The following is a 17,920-nucleotide window of genomic DNA, read 5'->3' as shown; positions in this document are numbered from 1 at the left end:
TGAGACAGGAATTTACACTTACTGCTGCCTGTCCCAAATTAAGGAGAAAATTGAGTCCTGTGTTTTTAATTGTATTGGTATACGTGTGCTCCCTCACCTGAATTATCAAAGAACATGCACATGAAGAAGAACTCCAACCTGGGCCTGATTTGGGGTGTGGTCCCTGGTTTAAGTGGGTAGTTGATCCAGGCTGCCAGTTTTATAGCTCACATTAAATGACAGCATCTGCAGGTGTGAGTAATTAGAGGGTTTTTTGTTTTTGTTTTTTTGTAACTGAAAATTCATCACTATTTCACACGAAGTAAATTGCTCATAATTACATATTGGACTAGGAAATAATTTTGAAAATCATTTCTTGGTAAAAATATATAAAAAGGGACTTTTAAGAGAAAATTGATTTAAAATACTCTCAATCCATGCAAAATATTTTAAGTCTCCATTTTGCTTGCAAAATTTAAATCAGTATTTGTTGAGCATTGGAGCATAGCACAGTTGTTACCATAGGGAGCACTGGAGAAATTCTTAGCAGAACAGCAGCACAAAAGTAAATTCTAGGAAAGCACATCAATTTTGTCCAGAGACTGCAGAGTTTGGAACTGCTGGTCAAGGCAGTCAGAATTTTGAAATCAGGTTGAACTTCTTGAATTATTATAAATCCAGTTTAGTAGATTACAAAGTTTTAGGGCTTGCGTCAGTGAATGTGATGTCATCTAAAAGCAGGAACACCTGGAAGACTTCATCTATCAGAAACCCCTTTATCATTTGGACTGGGTGCTGGATATCCTCTGGGAAGGCCATGAACACCCTTGGTGACCCTGTGACCCCTTGCTCTTTGCCTTGATGATGTCAGTGATCAGAGCACAGGCTAAGCAAATATAAAATGGAAAAACAGGATGCAGCCCAGGGATGACCAACATTTAGTACGCTGTAGAGGGTCTGCTCTAAAGCTGGAAGGGTCTTAAGACAACCCACAAATGCACCAATGTAGGCCAGAAAGAAAATACCATAAAATAAGGAATGTGCCAGTCTTAAGTAAACCAGATAAGAATGTACACCAGGGTTGGAGGAATCCCTTTGGCACCTTCATAGTTATGCCTTATGGATTTACCAGTCACTCTAGCTATTTCAGTGGATGTATTTCCCTCAGCTCCCATACTGGGGAGAAGGGCCTAGCAGATCAACTTAAATAACTTTGTAAGCATTTTTAATTCAAATATACATTTCATGTGTTTGTTCCCTAGGTAGACTATGAATAGTCTTTTCTGGGGCCAGAACATGGCTTCTCTTCTCTTATGACATTTCACTCCCTTCACACAGCAAGCCCTCCATAAATGTTGACAGACTGCCGGGAACCCCATAGCGTCACTCCCCACAAATTTAGGAATAGAAACAATACTGAATCCAGTAACAACTGCAGGGGAATTACCAGGGGGGTGGACAGATGGTTAATGACTAGTTTGGAGTGTTAACAATTACCAAATTTAGATTGTCAAGCCTTCTTTATAGAAAACAAATCAGATTCATGCTTGTGTGGGCAAATAACTACCACAAAGAAACCACACGCCGTGTGGGGAAACTGCAATCAGTACTCAGACGGCTCAGGCCAAGAGCACCAGACTTTCTACACACCCGCTGTTGGGTGTGGACCACAACTCCTCCCCCTCAGCCTTCTGAGCTACAATCCTCACTTCACCATACTTTGTGTTGTGTGTACCTGTGTCTGTGTCATATCCCTGCCAGCAAAATGAAGTCGCCTGGAGTCAAGGACTGCATGTATGAGATCTTCGTTGTCTCACGTAGTGCACATCCTTTCTGCGTCTCTCCCCATCCCCGACCTTTTACCTATTTGGCCTTGTTATTGAAGCATATCAGTCCTGACACCGGATGAGGGGGTGGGGGAGGTGTCTTCCAAGTTGCCAATAAGCAGACAGCCTCTCCATAACGCTGAGCAGTCTTCTGTATTGTGTGAGAATTTTTTATCTTGGAGGTGCATTGAATTAGCCAGTGTTATGTAGACTGTTTGCACTGTTCAGGACAGCCTTGTAATTCCATATCACCACTCACCTCACTCCCTAAAAATCTTCAATGGCTGCCTATTACCTCCAGGATAAAATCCAGACTGGCAGTCAAGCGCCTCCTGAATTTATCTCCAACCAACCTTTCTGGTCTGATTTCATATTCTTCTCCTTCACATATTCTTATGTTTCAAACAAACTAGAATGCTGTCATTTACCTCTGTGCTTTTCCAGAGGCCCTTATGCAGGCTTACATTCTACTTAAAGTGGTTCAAGAGTCTGGCCATTCTTGGTTAGAGATACAACCAAGAGAACACAGACACATCTCATTAGATGGACGTGGATACTTGAGAAAGAAAGCATCTCGCATCAGTCTGTTCACTCTTGGACTTCTTCCCTCATTGTGTTTGCTGAGAGACCAGCTGTAAGGGGAGAGACTTGAGGGCCTTCTCCCCTGTGAGGTCACGTGGCCCAGAGTAACAGGCCTCACTCTTTGGCCTCTGCATTTGTTCCGTCCTGTTATAGGTGAAGGGAATGGAGCCACCGACCTTGTGAGTTTCGAAAAGTCAGGAGGACACCCTGGCATCCTGGTTTGCCACCAGTACAGCATTGATGTCCTAAGTAGTAAAGAATGACCAAGACCCATGCTGTATCCAGATGTAAACTTAGTGGGACCCCGTGTTATGTAAGAATTGTGCTAAGTTTTGAGCCTGCTCTCCCCCAGTGATCACTGTGGTAAAGGGGAAAGTAGAGAGGTATTGGGGGCAGATACTTGTATTTTTTTTTCCTTGATATATCTTTGAAGTAAATAACCTCATAAAAGTTAGAAAAAAGAAGGAAAAAAGAAAAAGCAGGTTTGAGAAACTAGTCGTCTTAGTGAAGTAGATGCTGAGGTCATCTGCCCAGAGGAAAGAGACATAGGGGGCTCAAGCTGGGCATTTAAGGAAAGAAGAGGTTTATAACAATTTCTGCAGAAAGTATGATAGGTAGAGGTGGAAGGAATTGAATAGAAGAACTTCTCCATCCCATGGTACTGAGGGCCCAGTTGAAGTTAGCCATCATGAACATGTGGCATGAAGGTGACTTTTTCAATGGCACCTCAAAAGTGGAGCCCTCTCGGGACTGGAACAAGAGCAGAGGACCAAGGTTGATGGCAGTGAAAGGAGGGTTCTGTTACTGGGCAAAGAGCAAAAAATTAATCCCTCTGGAGTGTCGGGCTTGGAAAAGGAGTAAGAAGATACCGGCAGACTTTCCAAGAACATCCAGGCTTGCTGCGTTAGCATCGTTGCGGTGGCAGGGCAAGCACGACCCCAGCCGTTGCCTCGGATGCTTTGTTGTGCCGCTCGTTTGTGATCACTGGGTCCCCAGCTCCTGGCTGTCGCTCCCTTCTTCTCTCCTTGTCTGTCTCTCCTCTCCTAATCTTCTTGCACGCTTCCTGGCCTGATCTCTCATCATCAACATCATCATCCTTCTGTTACATGCCCTCAGTACTTGTGCTTCATGTTGATACTAAAATTTTGCATAAAACTAGCTAATTGTATGAAAATAAAAGCTGGTCTAAATTAACCACTTTTTTTTTTTTTTTTTTGTGCTTTTTGGTGAGGCAATTAGGGTTAAGTGACTTGCCCAGAGTCACACAGCTAGTTAAATGTCAAGTGTCTGAGGTCAGATTTGAACTCAGGTCCTCCTGACTCCAAGGCTGGAGCTCTATGCACTGCACCACCTAGCAGCCCCTAAATAAACCGTGTTTTTAAAAGGACTACTTAAACATGTAACTTGGACATTTGCAGAGATATGGTGATTGAAATTTGCCTAACTCCCTTTTCTAAGTTTGGATACTGACTACTGGATTTTTTCAAGGCCTTCTGAGTGACAGAGGGAGCTCAGCAAAGAAAAGACTGACTTACTAAAACTGAGAAGAGCCCAGGTCAATGTGGACAATGACAATGAACCAAGAAAACCCTCTAGAATAGATCAGAAGTTTTAATTTTATATATTTATTTATTTTGAGTGAGGCATTCAGGGTTGTGACTTGCCTGGGGTCATACAGCTAGTAAGTGTCAAGTGTCTGAGGCTGGATTTGAACTCAGGTCCTCCTGTCTTTAGGGGCAGTGCTCTATCTACCACAATACCTAGCTACCCCTAGTTTGATTTTTTTTAAGGTGCTATAAGCAACCATCATGTTCCAAACTGAAGACCATTTTTGTTTAAAAATAATGTCAAGGAGTTAGCTAAAGAGTGGACCAAGAAGCACTCCATTCTTTTCTACCAGATAAACCACTGATATCCTCTTCTTAATTACAATTAACCACAAAAGATACAATTGAAATAAACTTTTATTTCATTATATTAATTTAACCCAGTAATTTGTGGTCCAAACACATAAAATACCAATAGTAAAATTCATGTAAAAATTAGAAATCTTTTTTTTTTCTTTCTTTACTCTTTACCTTTGACTATCCTCTACATTGTAGTTGTGACAGAATTTTCCGTGCTATCTTTCAAAACTCAAGTTTTGGAAATGTTGCTGAGAATTTCAGGATTCCCTTTAGACCAAGATGAATCTAAAGCCTGGAAAAGGCATTTTTGTTGTGCAATGATTTTTCCTTAGAAGATAAAAGTAAGGCCATCTGGAACATAATACAAGGAAGAAGAAATGGACTGAATATTTACCATGTATCGGAAAAGTAATGTGCCCACGTGACAGAAGCTGAGAGTAGTGCATCCCTTCAAGCGTATAAAATCTGTTTGGTTTTACTCATTTGAAATACATTAAATTCATTCACTTCTTGCAGAAGATGGACATCTTTGCAGGGAAATTTCCAAACTCAGATATTCATGCTGTGGGAATGGGGGTGGTGCTCCATTTTAGGGAGAGATGAATCATTTCATTCAAGTTAAGCATAATGGTTTTGAAGAAGCAGGATAATCTAGCAATGTATTTAAGCAAAACTTGTGCAGTGTCATGTGGAAGAGAAATTTCCCAATGAAGTCAAGTCAACAAGCATTTATAAGGTGCCTTCTATTTACCAGCCACTTTCTAGTCCAGTGGTTCCCAAGACCCCATGCTCAATATGGCCACCCTCCTGCCCATATCGAGGGCATCTACCTGCTCCTTCGTTTGAGAGCTTCTACCAGTCCTCTCCAACCCAAATCCTCAAGAATCCCTTTCTTGTTGAGAATGAATCATTGCTTGACCATCAGCAGCTTTCCTCTACATACATATTCATCGTACCCAAAAGAATAGGGGTTAGAACTTTGTAGCCAATGATACTTTTTGGGGGGGAGTGGAGATTCAGACATGATTTTATTGAAATAGGAAACTCCTGATGAGAAGACTCCCTCTACAAATGCAGACCAGCACCCATTCAGACACTTGTAAGTATAGAAGTGTCTCTTGGATGCACTGACAGGTTAAATAACTTGTCCAGAGTCACATGGCTAATACATGCTAGCTGCCTTTGAGGCCAGCCTTTTATCTACTACATGTGGCTGCCGGTATCCAGGTATACACACGTAGACGTGCCATGATGTGTGTGTCTATGTACTAGTCTTGGAGAGAGAGTTGTATGGGGCCCTGAGGGGTTAAGTGACGTGTGTATGTGTCGGAAGCAGGATTTGAACCCTGATCTTGGCTGTCCTGTGACTATACATATATATGTATATATGTATGTATATATAAATACACACACATACACACATGCATGTGTGCATATATAGAAGATTCATTACTCTTGATAATCTGCAGAGCTGTATGTATAACAGTATTAGAAACAGTGTTGTTTCACGGTTTGCCTTGGCTGCCCACCCCTGCTTTTTCCCTTCAGTCAGAAGGGTTAAAAGTGGAATAACAAATGACATTTGGTTCATTCACATGGGCCAGGGCAGGGCAGAGAGATGGAAACCTAGGCACAGGGGAAGAGAGAGGAGACAGACAGCCCGAAGGGGCCGCAGAGATTGGTAGAGACGACATTGGACCAGGAGTCAAAGATGTTGGTTTTCTGCCACCCACTCACCATGGGACTTTGATTAGTAGTCCCTGCCCGTACAGAGAGGATACCAGTATCTTTGCTGCCTGCTTCACAAGGTGTAGTGAGCATGCTGGGAGACGGTGAATGGGAAAGCGCTAGAAATGTACCAGTTATCATCATTTTTATGAAAGGAGGGTTCGCCGGTTTGAAACAACATCGTCCTAGATCCATCTCATGATTCCCTGGAGGTTTGATTACTCAGCTAAGCCAGATACTCACTTTGAAGCTTTGCTGACTCCTGCCTACCCCCTCTCACGCCCATTCCACAGCTGCTCTTGCCTCTCAACACGAACCTTTGATTGTTTCTTCCCAAGGACTTGGGCAGCGTATCCTAAGTTCGCAATCTTCGAGCTAGGAGGGACCGCAGCAGTCTCTAAGTTCAGCCCCCTCATTTTCTGATAATCTGAGGCCAAAAGAGGTAAAGGGAGATTTACTCAGGGTCACACAGGTAGCCATATTTGGCCGGAAAGGGGATTCACTGTACGAAACATGTTTTCTCTTTCACTTCGTTTCAAGATTGTTGTTGTTTGTCCTTCATTCTCAGAGGACCGTCACCTCAGAAAGATGATGTTATGAATTGCAGGTGAATTGGACTTAAGCGAGGCAGGGCTAGGCAGAGTCACCAGCCTCACTGTCTCCTCTGGAGCCATCTGGGTCCAGTGGCAAAATCTAGATCAGGATGCCTGGAGATGACCCCGGATGCCGTGGGAGACCTGGGCCTTTTTAAGCTAAAGTCGACATAGACACAGCCAGAGATGTTCAGGTTCCTTTCTTGTGTCAGAGGTGAGGAATGTGGTTTTAAGGCAGGACAGTCTTTTCATCCTGATAGCTGAAGTACCCGTCCATACATTCATTTTCTCACAGTAGTGAGGAGCATTGATCCTCTTATGCAGCTAAACTGACGTCAGATTAACAACTAGAGATTTTGGACGTTTCCCGGACATCTCATAGCTATATAGGATTGGAGACTTAGGGCTGGAGGGAACCTCGGATGTTGTATTCTCCAGCTCTCTCATTTTACAGATGAGGAGACTGAGGCCTGAAGAAGGAAGTACTGTGGTCAGCATCACACGGGCAGGAAATGATGGAGCTGGGATGTAAACCTAGGTCTTGTGACCCTGAGCTCTTCACTGCATCTTGCTGTGGCTTGCTCCAAGCTACCAAAGAACTCGAGTGTTGGGCTGTTTCGAGGCCCTTGGAGCCTTGCACGAGGGCAAGCTTCTGTATGGTGTTTCTGGCATTCATCGTTGATCCACAGCATGCATGCGGTCAAACCTCCATACCTGGTTGGCTTTCCCGTTGCACAATTGCAAGGACAAGTTTTTCTCACGGTCACTCTCCACAGCTTCTATGCATTTCCCAGAAAGGATGTGGACAATCTTTCCATTCTAGAAAAAAGAAAGTATTCCCACCTCATTTACCCATTCAATAAGCATGTATTAAGATCTGCTATGTGCTAGGCACCAGGAATCCAAAGATTAATACTTAAGCCGTCTCCTGAAATGCCGTTATCAATTATCTATTAACACTTATTATCTATTCAGTCAGTCAGTAAGCATGAAGTACATACCAGGTGCCAGGCACTGTTAAACACCCGGGAAACAAAGAGGTTCGACTGAGGGGGAACCCTGTATGCAGATAAGTAAATATAAAAATTTGTAAAGCACATATCTTGTGACCAGGCTTTTTCCTCTCAGGATTTTTTTTTTTAAAACCATCCAGTGTGATTTCGTTTTTCACATTATCATCATCGTTTCAGAGCTGGACCTTAGAGGTCATTGTGTTCAACTTCCTCACTTTACAGATGAGGAAACTGAGGCAGGCAGAGGTTAACTGACTTGCTTAGGGTCACATACTTATTAAGTATCTGAAGCAGGATTTGAACCCAAGAATTCTGATTCCAAGTCCAGGACTCTACCCACTGTGCTATATTGCCTCATGATCAAAGGGGAAAAAAAGGATATTTCCGACAATTATGCCAACCTTGAACAAAATAATCAATACAATAAACTCCGATTTGGCCTGGTCAGTGTTGTGGTTATTAATAGAAGATTTTGGTCCCACAAACAAGACACTCCATCTCCAGACTAGGTATTTGCTCTGGAACACTCTCTCTCATCAACTCTGCCTACTGGCTACCCTGGGGGTCTCCGTATACTCTTCGGGAACCTAGGGTCTTCCACTTTTGTAGAGGACTAAAATGTTGCTAAACTTAATTGAATCTTACTCTGATGACTCAGAAAGCTCTTCAGGATTAGAGAGGGCCCCTTAGGGATATTGTCATGATTGCACAGTACTGGTTAGTGGAGATTTCCAGTTAATTAGAGATTCAGACAAGACCTTTGCTCTTACCACAGCCAAAATACTCTTTCTACTCATTGTGACATTTACTTCATTCATTTCATTTAGCTGATTCAGCCTCCAAAAGAGGTTTATTCATTTCTTGGAAAACTGAATCAACAGTACTTTGTTTGCCTAAAATTCCTGTAATAAATTGAGGCAGACCCACCCACCAGATTCCTACTTGAATTTTCCACTTATTAAAAAAAAAATCAGAAACTTAATTCCTTATTAAACCTTTTGATTTCCCTCCTTGTCTCTGCCTTGTGGCTTTCCTGGCTTCCTTCCAGTCCCAGCTAAAATCTGACTTTTTACAGGAAGTCTTTCCCTGTCCATCCCCATCACCTTCCCCCAAGGCTAATGCTTTTTCTTGGGAACTACCTTCAGTTTACCCTGTATGTGTCTTGTATGTCCATAGTTGTTTATAATTGTCCCCATTATAGAATTTGGCCACTTTGCAGTCAGGGAATGTTTTTTGCCTGGCACATAGTAAGTGCTTGATGAATACCTGCTGATATGTTGGTATTAAATCATGGGAGGACATTGCTGGCATTCTTAATGGATGGGGGAGGAACTGGAGGAAGGGAGAGAATTTGGAACTCACATTTTTTTTAATGTTAAAAATAAATAATAAATTTATTTTTTAGAAAATGGAAAAGAAATCAGGGAAGAAAAATAGAGCGCACCACCAGTAATAATGGACTGGTCGCTATTGTGTAGCTTTGTAGAAGTTCTGATTGCTTTCAGGGAGTGACTCAGACAATAATAATAACCAGCATTTATATAGCACCTACTGTGTACTGGGCTGGGCTGGGCTGAGCATTTTACAGATATTACCTTATTTGATCCTCACAACACCCTTAGGGAGTGAGTGCTATTATTATCTCCATTTTATAGTTGAGGAAACTGAGACAAATAGAGGTTAAGTGATTTGATGAGGGTCTTTCAGGGGGAAGGTGGCAGAGGCCATGATTCTAACCCTGGTCCTAAGATCCCGAACTCTGTGTTCATTCAGACATAGCACCCTGCCTCTTGATTTAAGGTAACCTAGCGTTTGGGAAGGGCATTATGGCCAGAAGGGTAGTTTTTCATGTATTATAAGAAAACATTTCGGAAATAGTGCCTGCAATTTGTCTGTGTCTTGGCCAAACTAAACCGTAGGTGAAATTTGTCCTGGAGGCACTATCCCCTTTGCTCCCCCTGGTAGCTGTAGTCCAGAGCTGTTATAACCTGTCTAAGCCCTGTCATCCTTCAGCCCTCTCCCTAGTGAGGAATGATCTCAAGGAGAGAACTGGAATGCAGTGTAAATGACTGATAACAGCAGAAAGTGTTCCATTTTCATGAGTATTTGTATTTGATTAATGATCATAGCCTTACATTAAAAGAATGAAGCTCTGGAATTTTAGATGAGAAGGAGCAGGTAAGGTATCTGGGAGATGGAGAGCTGTATTGAGGATCAGTGGGAAGGCTGACCTGTAGAGTATCAGAGGAGGTGACGTGCCCAATGAGGCCAGAAAGGGAGGTTGGGGCCAGGTTGTGAAGGACTTTCAAAGCTCAACGGAGGAGCTTGCATTTGATGCTGGGGGCCTTAGCAAGCCCCTGGATTTTATAGACTAGGGAGTGACGTGGCCAGATGGGCAGTGTGGAGGCTGGACTGGGAGGGGGAAAGCAGAATGACCAGTTAGGAAGCTGTAGCAGTGAAGGGGGCTGAACCAAGGTGGCAACTAGGTGAGTGCAGAGGTGAGAGATGGGTAGCGGGAGAAACAGCAACAGTGAGCAGCTGATTGGATATGTGGCATGAGGAAGAGTGGACAGTTGTCCAGTCAAAAGCATTCAAGTAGCCCCTGTGCTAAGCGCTCAGGTACAAAGAAAGGCACAAAACATCCCTGTCTTCAAAGAGCTTCCATTCTAATTGGGAGTGGGTGCTGTTACTGCCCCCATTTTACAGTTGAACAAACTGAGACAAGCAGAAGTTAAGTGACTCACATAACTAGAAAGTGTTTGAAGCTGGATTTGAACTCTAGTCTTCCTGACTACAAGCCTAGCACTCAATCCACAGCACCACCTAGCTGAGCCCAGGACAGAGCCATAGGGGACACCCACAGTTAGGTGAGACATGGATGAAGAACCAGCAAAGGGGACCACTGAGGAATGGTCAGACATATAAGAAGGGAGCACGGTCACTAAAACTGAAGAACATAGATTATCCATGAGGAGAAGGTGATTGATGGTGTCTCAGAGAGGTCCGGAAGGTTGAGGACTGGAGTAAGATAATCAGATTTGACAAGAGATCACTGGTAGCATTGGAGAGAGTCGGCATCGGTTACCGCATTGTTGAATGTTGAGGGCAGAAACCAGGCTGCAGAGATGTCTTGATCATTTGGGGGGGAAGATATCCTTACCTGCGTCCCTCATTGGATTTCACTCCCCTCAACCACTCAATCTCAGGATCAGAGCTTTCTTAAGTATCCTGAGATTCTAACGTGCTAGTGCCTTTCTTCAACAAAGTTAGGGTTGGGGGCAGCTAGGTGGCGCAGTGGATAGAACACTGGCCCTGAAGTCAGGAGGACCTGAGTTCAAATCGGGCCTCAGAGCAAACACTTGACACTTACTAGCTGTGTGACCCTGGGCGAGTCACTTAACCCCCATTGCCTAAAAAACAAAAAAACAAAAAAAATAAAGTTAAGGTTATTTGGATTTACTAAGAACATTTTTTGACTGTGGGTAACTTAACCTGGTGAACAAAAAGAAGAGAACTAAGCAACAGAGAAGAGATTCTATGTCCGGTTGACTCCATACCTCCTGGACATCCCAGTGCTGCTTCTGGAAGGAGTGAGTTTCTTCTGTGCAGTTCTGAAGAATCACCTGTCCTTCTTGGTTCACATCAAAGCAGAGTGTGGGGTTCTTTCCACAGCTGATTTGCTTCTTGCTGCCATACTCCAGGTGCTGCAAGGTAGAGCACTTTTGTTAACTGGGCTGCCAAGATGGAGGCGTTCAGTAGTTTTGCTGCACTGGTTTTTTTCCTCTTTTTTTTATCCTTTCTTTTAAGAAATGGCTTGCTGGGTTAGGGAGCTAAGTGGTACAGGGGGTAGAATGCCGGGCCTGTAGTCAGGAAGACCTGAGTTCAAATCCAGCATCAGACACTTACTAGCTGTGTGACCCTGGGCAAGTCACTTAACCCTGTTTGCCTCGGTTTCCTTTTCTGTATGTGAGCTGAAGAAGGAAATAGCAAACCACTCCAGTATCTTTGCCAAGAAAATGCCAAATGGGGTCACGAAGAGTTGGACAGGACTGAAAAACAACTGAACACCTGCTGGGTTGGGGAAAAGGGAGGGAAATTTTCAGGAATGAAAGTGATGTCATTGACTACAATTTCCTCATTTTGCAAATAAGGAAACAGGCCCAGAAGAAGGAAGTAGGTTGCCAGAGGCACACACAACTTAGTTGGAGCACAGCCGTGATTCAGATGCTACTGGTTGTGTGGCCATTCAATCTTTCTCAGCCTCAGTTTCCTCACCTGTAAAATGGGGATAGTAGTGACCTCCTAGGGAGGTTCTGAGAGTGTGCTGTGATAAGCTTCTGAAAATGAGTTCAAGAACTCTGAAATATTATCTAGACGTCAGGTTTTATGATCTCATCACCTCTCTTTGTTGGCTTGCCCTTTGATTAGGAGGTAGCGCAGTGGTCTGAGATTAAGTGAATAAAGCCTGGGTTAAGAGTCAGGAGACCTGGGTACAAGTGATAGGCTCATGGATTTAGAACTGAGAGGGACTTTGGAGCCCATCTGGAACCTCCTTGCCTTACAGGGGCCCAAAGACGTTCAATAACTCACTCGAGTTCACAGTCGGTGGCAAATGACGGGTGGGCTTTGAACCAACCAGGTCCTCTGCCTCCAAGCCACAGGTTCATTTCCCCTCTGCCTACTGTGAGTCTGCCATTTAATGGGTGTGTGTTTTGGGGCAAGTTACTCCACTCCTTAATTCAGTCTTAATTTACTTATCTGTAAAATGGGGATAATCACGCATTCCTGACTTCTGTGAGTGGGATGGGCTGGGAGGGTTAAACAAGACAGTGTTTGTAAAGGGGCTTCGTAGCTCGCAGACGTTCAATTCACATGAAAGATGTCATTGTTACTATTGGTGCTGGCGCTCTGATGTGGGAAGAAGGTGTAGCCGTGGGGCACTGCTGAGCAGGACAAGTCACGTGGGGCGTTACTGTGCAGGGGGCCAGATATTCAGTATGTGTTGCAGCATAAGGACTCTGAATGTGTGTATAGGTGGGAGTGAGGACACGTCCAAAGAGAGAGAGCCCATGCGCTGTAGTGAGGGAGAAAATGAGCCCCGTAGTCAGCGGACCTCAGCTGGAATCCCTGCTCTGCTACCTCCTATGGGACCGGGGGCACATTCTGGCCCCTCTCTGAGCCTTTGTCTCCTCATCTGCACAATCTCTAGGGTCCTGCGGTAAATGATGGGGCACCGAAGACAAGGTTCAGCTGCTTGACCATTGGCCTTGGGTCAGCTTCTGTGACCTCCCCCTCACCTGTTGCTGCCAGCTGTCACTGCAGGGAGAGAGTATCACCAGGCTTCCTAGAAGTGCCCCTCCAAGTATACAGTCTGCACAGGAGCCAACTCCAGAATTGTAGAGCTGAAAACAGTCATCAACAAGGAAATGATAAGCAAGCCAGTAATGACCCAGAAATTCTCTTTTATGTACTGGCCTCTCTTATTCTTCTGTGTAATCTCTGGGGTACAAAATCCAGTTCACAGACACACAGCAGGATCAAGCCAAAGACCTAGGGTCCAGGAGCTGAGAGAAGTGATTGCATGGGCTCTCCCCATCATAGATGGGCCTCATCTGGATGATTAAAGTGAACACCAAGCAGCTGAATCTAAAGGGGGAGGTTCTTTGTTGGCCACCCAGAGGCCATATCTATGGCAAGGCTTTCTAAAAGCTCCTATATGCATATGACATTGCTCTAACTGCCCCAAAATGCTGCAAAGTAAAAACTTTACAGTGGAACCCCTTAGTAAAACAAAAGAGATTGATCTAGCCATCCACATCCCAAAAGAAAGTGGATGAAAAATGCACGCTGCTCAGATTATGATGTGTAGCCGAATAGGCAATCCATAAATTTAGTCTGCTTATCTCTCTGGATGTCCATCTAATGTTGGACAGTCATCACAGGTAAGAAAGGAGCTGAGCCCACAGTTAAGGGAGAAGAGAAAGACACAGTGATTGTGTTGGGCTGCATTTGGGAAATTGCACAGGCTTTTAAACATTCTAGGTTGCTCACTCATTGGGTCAAAATCCTGCCTCTTAACGTGCATATTCTCCTGGTGACTCAAATGGTCTCAAATCAATTAAAAAGAGTATTTATTAGGCATCTGCTGTTTGCCAGGTACTGGGAATCCAAAGGCAAAAATTAAACATACAAATCATGGAACACCAGTATATCAAAAGAATCCAATTATAAGTAACCAAAAACGATAGAAAAAAGCAGGATAAGTGTAAATTGGCCACAGCACATTACGCATATGTACTGGCATGCTAGCAATTATGTAAAAGACACTGTGAAGTCTGTGGATGGCCAGAGAGAGGCACCTTTCAGTCAGTGGGTATGAGAGGTGACTGATGTTCGTGCTGGTAGTTACCGTAGTACTTCTGAGGTACCAAAAGCATAACAAAACAGGAAAGGCTCCTGAGTCTTGGGTGACTCCTCCAGGATGGACTCATGGAAAGACACAGACATAGAAAGAACCCTACATAGTGAAAAGGCTTGGAGAGGCTTCCTTCTGAATTAGTTGTGGGGCCCCTGCTCTACTTAAAACACTGAGTCCCCAGAGTAGTCAGGGCTGGAGACAGAGCTCTATGAAAAGTCACACCAGGGTCTCTAGTGTAGACCTAACATCAGGAACCAGGAGAATGGACTACAGTACGGCCTCTGAGGTGCCTTCTAGTCACCTGGCCCAGAATTGTGCGATTGCAGACCGACACAAACATGGTGGTTCTATTCTTGTACGTCAAGTTTGGCCTTCCTAAGCTTGCCTGGAATGCTCTCCCTCCCTTTTTGGAATGCTTAGCCCTCTCCAAGGCTCTGTTCAAAGACTTCCTCTTTTCAGAGGCCTTTCCTTATTCCTCCAGTTGATAGCCAGCTCTTCTCCCTGTAGCATGTATTGTTTTCTGTCTGCATCCTGGATTTTATTTATCCATGAACATACCTCTCCCAGGAGATGGTAAGGCCCTTGAGAGAAGAGATTGCTTCATTCTTTGATTCTCTGTCCTCAGCACCTAGGACAGCGCCACTTAACAAGTGACAGATGGATGGACAGATTGCATTTTCCACTGTTTCTGCCCTTCCCCCTTCCCTGGGGTCAACTCTTACCTTTCCAGAGAATCCTGGCTTGTGTTCAGACGGGTACAACTCTGGGGAGAGATTGGACAGAAACCAGTGGAAGGTCCTACAACCCAATCTTTTTTGCAGCTGAAGCCGTTCGCTGCAGTCCTGTTTCTCAGCCTGGAGGGGAAAACATAGAAAGCAGAGTTAATGCCGGATGAATAGCACAGCTGCAGAAAGGCAGAGAGCTTGTATTTATTGTTCTCTGTATCCCTGGTGCTTAGCACAGTGCCTGACACACAGCAGGTGCTTAATAATTGTTGGCTTGCAGAATAATTGATTAGTTCAAGGCCATTTTCAGAGCACCCCACTATACCTTTAGGCTTTTAAAAGGGGGCGTGACACAGAGATGGAACCGAGACCTGAGACAACCAGAGATGCCAGTCAAAAATAAATCCCAGTTATTTAGAGGGAACCATGGGAATAAGGTAGTAAGTTGCATGGCCTTAGGTGAGGTAAGTCCTGGACTGAACCAGGTGGGAGCTAGCATCAAGAACCCCAGACCCTGCCTTTTACTGGTACTGCATGGGCTGTGGATGTTGAGGCGAAGGAGATGAACTCTGAACTCTTGAGTTCTTTCCCCTTTTGGGGGATTCCAAACTAGGGTAATATTATAAGTACTATGGAGGTCCATGGATTGATGGTTCTCACTAGAGCGAGAGAGGTTGACTTTCTGAGCCAGAGCAGTTTCCCCCTTGGGGGCAGAGTGTGGCCTCACCCCAAGTACAGTATTACAAGTTTACGGGGCTGGATAGGACTAGATTGAGAGGAATTAGAAGCAGGGGTTAGATGTGAAGCTGGATTAGATACAGAATTAGGTACAAGCCCCTGGGGAAGATGGAGGCCTACCAGAAGGGAAGGACGTTATTTTTTGGGTCATTTCATCCTGTATTTGATGTCTTGTTAGCCAAGATGCTTGCATGGGAGCTGATAGCCTTTTCCCTTTTGCCATTGAGTTCTAAATGCAGAGTAGATACTGAGGTTCTTAGGGGACATCTCGGGTGGGGAAATGATTGAAAAAGAGCATGATTATTGATAGAGCGCTACGATTGAATTCAGTGTGTGTCAATAAATCCAGAGCTATAAGACTGGGCCATGCCTACTACTGTTGCTGCTACTACTGGTGGTGATGATGATGATCATGATGATAAGTGTACACTATGTAGCACTTTAATGAAAGCAAAACTAAGAGTAAAATTAAGACAAACAATCACAGTGTATGGAAGCCCCACAAAAAAGACTGGCTGAATTTATTTTCAGATGCATTCTTCCTACTGGCCAGTAGGTGGCTCCCTTCACCTTATGAATGAATGAGTGACTTTCCAGAAACTGGAAATTAACCCCGGGTGAGACTAGTAGGTAAAAGAGAAAAGTGCACCTTATAATAAGCAGGCAGCCCAAGAAAAAGTGGCTAGGAAGTATTAACACCCCGCATTTGTATAAGGCGTTAGAGCTTTTCAACAACTCCCCGTGTACCTTGTCTAAGTCATCCAGTGGGGCGGCTGGGCAGCTTGCTGAGCCTATGTTTGCATATGAGGGTATTGGTGCTCCCAAGGCTGAAGCGGGGCTGTGTGGTGCAGTGGGCCTGGGTTCAGATTCTGCCGCTGACCCAAGCTTTGTGCTTGGACATCAGTTTCCTCTTTTGTGAAGAGGTCAGTTTAGGCCACCTCCACCTTCCAGCTCTGAATCCATGATCTTATGACTTACCCAAGACTACACAACTAGTAAGTGGTGCAGCTTGAGCTAGGCCAGGAGGTAAGTAACATCAAGTGGTACAAAAAACCTGCGTTGGTTTTAGGATTTCATTACTCTGGAGAACTCCTGATGTCAGACCTCTGTCTCCCAATACCCTTGACATCTTAGAGAACTGCATGGGGGCACTGAGAGGCTGAGTGGCTTTGCCCAGCGGGGCACATGAACCCAGGTCTTCCTGGCTCTCAGGCCCAGGGCTACCTATCCACTCCACCTTGATGATGCCATGATGTTTCACTGGAATTCAGGTTCGAATCCTAGTTCTGTGAATGTGACCTTGGACAAGTCCCTTTGCCTCTTAAAATGCTAGGTCGTCAGTTTCCTCGTGTGCCCTGTGGAGGGCTCTGAATAGATGATGTCTGAAATCTCTCCTAGCTGGAGCACACTGCCCCTCATCTGTCCAGGTAGCCAGAGGACAGGAGAACAGCCTTGTGGGATGGCACAGAAACAAACAAAAACACCCTCTGACCAAGCTGCCTCCTAAGAGATGGGCGGAGGATTTCCCTAAGGCAGGTCAGTCTGCTGTAAGGACCCCTGACCACCTCCCGATTCTCCCCCTCCCCACAGCCTGTATTTCTGTCCAGGAGCCTGAATGTCAGTCACCAGGGCACTCCTCTTACTGGAAGGCTGAGGGAAGAGTGGGCATGTGAACTTTTGTAAATTATTTAAATGATAATGGCGTTTCAAGTCGATGCCAGCCTCATGTGTTAGCCGAGCAGATGTCATTTCAGCGTGTCTGCCTAATATAACACTGGGTACCTAAAGATAAAGTCCCCAAACCCAGAAGAAAAATCTGAGCCAAAATCCTGTCCACAGGCTGGCAAGCTAGCCTGGACATGCCCTCTGATACCCAAGAGCAAACACTGTACTTTCTTATCCAGAGCTGCGAGAAAGAGAGATGTTATTGATCAGTAGCTCAGGAATTGAGAATCAGTGTGGCAGAGTGGAAACAGCACTGGGGCTGGAGCTTAGAGCCCTGGGTTTGAATTCTGCTCTCACAGAGAGCCGTAACTAGGGTGGAGCAATTGGTGCTTTACCCCAGAGCACAGAATTTTGAAGGCTCTGCAAACACTTGCAGTCCTTCTGGAGCAGAGTAGAAACAACAGAATTTAGCTTCTACTTTGTTTTATTTTGGTTCAGACCTGTAATTTAATGGATTTAGGGAGCTTCCTTATTTTATCAATTCAGATCAGTAGCAATTGTGCAACTTGGAGTCTCAGAGTTACCTGAGGGCAGTGAGAAGTTAAGTGACTTGCCCAGGATCACACAGCCAGTATAGGTCAGAGGCAGGACTTGAGCCCCTGAAGTCATCCTGACTCTGAGGCCAGCTCTATCCACTATACCACACTGCCCCTCAGAATCTACTTGGCAGGAATAATTGGCTATAA

The 17,920-nt window shown here is 44.6% G+C and overlaps 1 protein-coding gene across 2 annotated transcripts in view; it reads right to left on the bottom strand.

Moving 5' to 3' along the window:
- Nucleotides 1-4,333: 4,333 nt before the first annotated feature.
- The window catches only part of GALNT15 (polypeptide N-acetylgalactosaminyltransferase 15), a 46,287-nt gene continuing 32,700 nt past the window's right edge, over nucleotides 4,334-17,920 (bottom strand). Inside the window, exons 7-10 of one of the 2 annotated variants that reach the window (XM_027872331.1) lie at nucleotides 14,769-14,900; nucleotides 12,926-13,030; nucleotides 11,186-11,332; nucleotides 4,334-7,434 (exon numbers count right to left, since the gene is read on the bottom strand). In XM_027872331.1, the coding sequence (XP_027728132.1) occupies nucleotides 7,288-7,434; nucleotides 11,186-11,332; nucleotides 12,926-13,030; nucleotides 14,769-14,900 (531 nt within the window). In that variant the 3' untranslated portion in view covers nucleotides 4,334-7,287. Of the gene's footprint in view, nucleotides 7,435-10,998; nucleotides 11,039-11,185; nucleotides 11,333-12,925; nucleotides 13,031-14,768; nucleotides 14,901-17,920 lie in introns of those variants that run through there. The other variant, XM_027872332.1, reaches the window with a different exon arrangement.

Source organism: Vombatus ursinus, unplaced genomic scaffold (assembly GCF_900497805.2).
Source record: "Vombatus ursinus unplaced genomic scaffold, bare-nosed wombat genome assembly UNPS02014799.1, whole genome shotgun sequence".
Lineage (NCBI taxonomy): Eukaryota > Metazoa > Chordata > Mammalia > Diprotodontia > Vombatidae > Vombatus > Vombatus ursinus.
The sequence above is the reverse complement of the archived record's forward strand: the minus strand, read 5'-3'. Positions and strand labels throughout refer to the sequence as shown.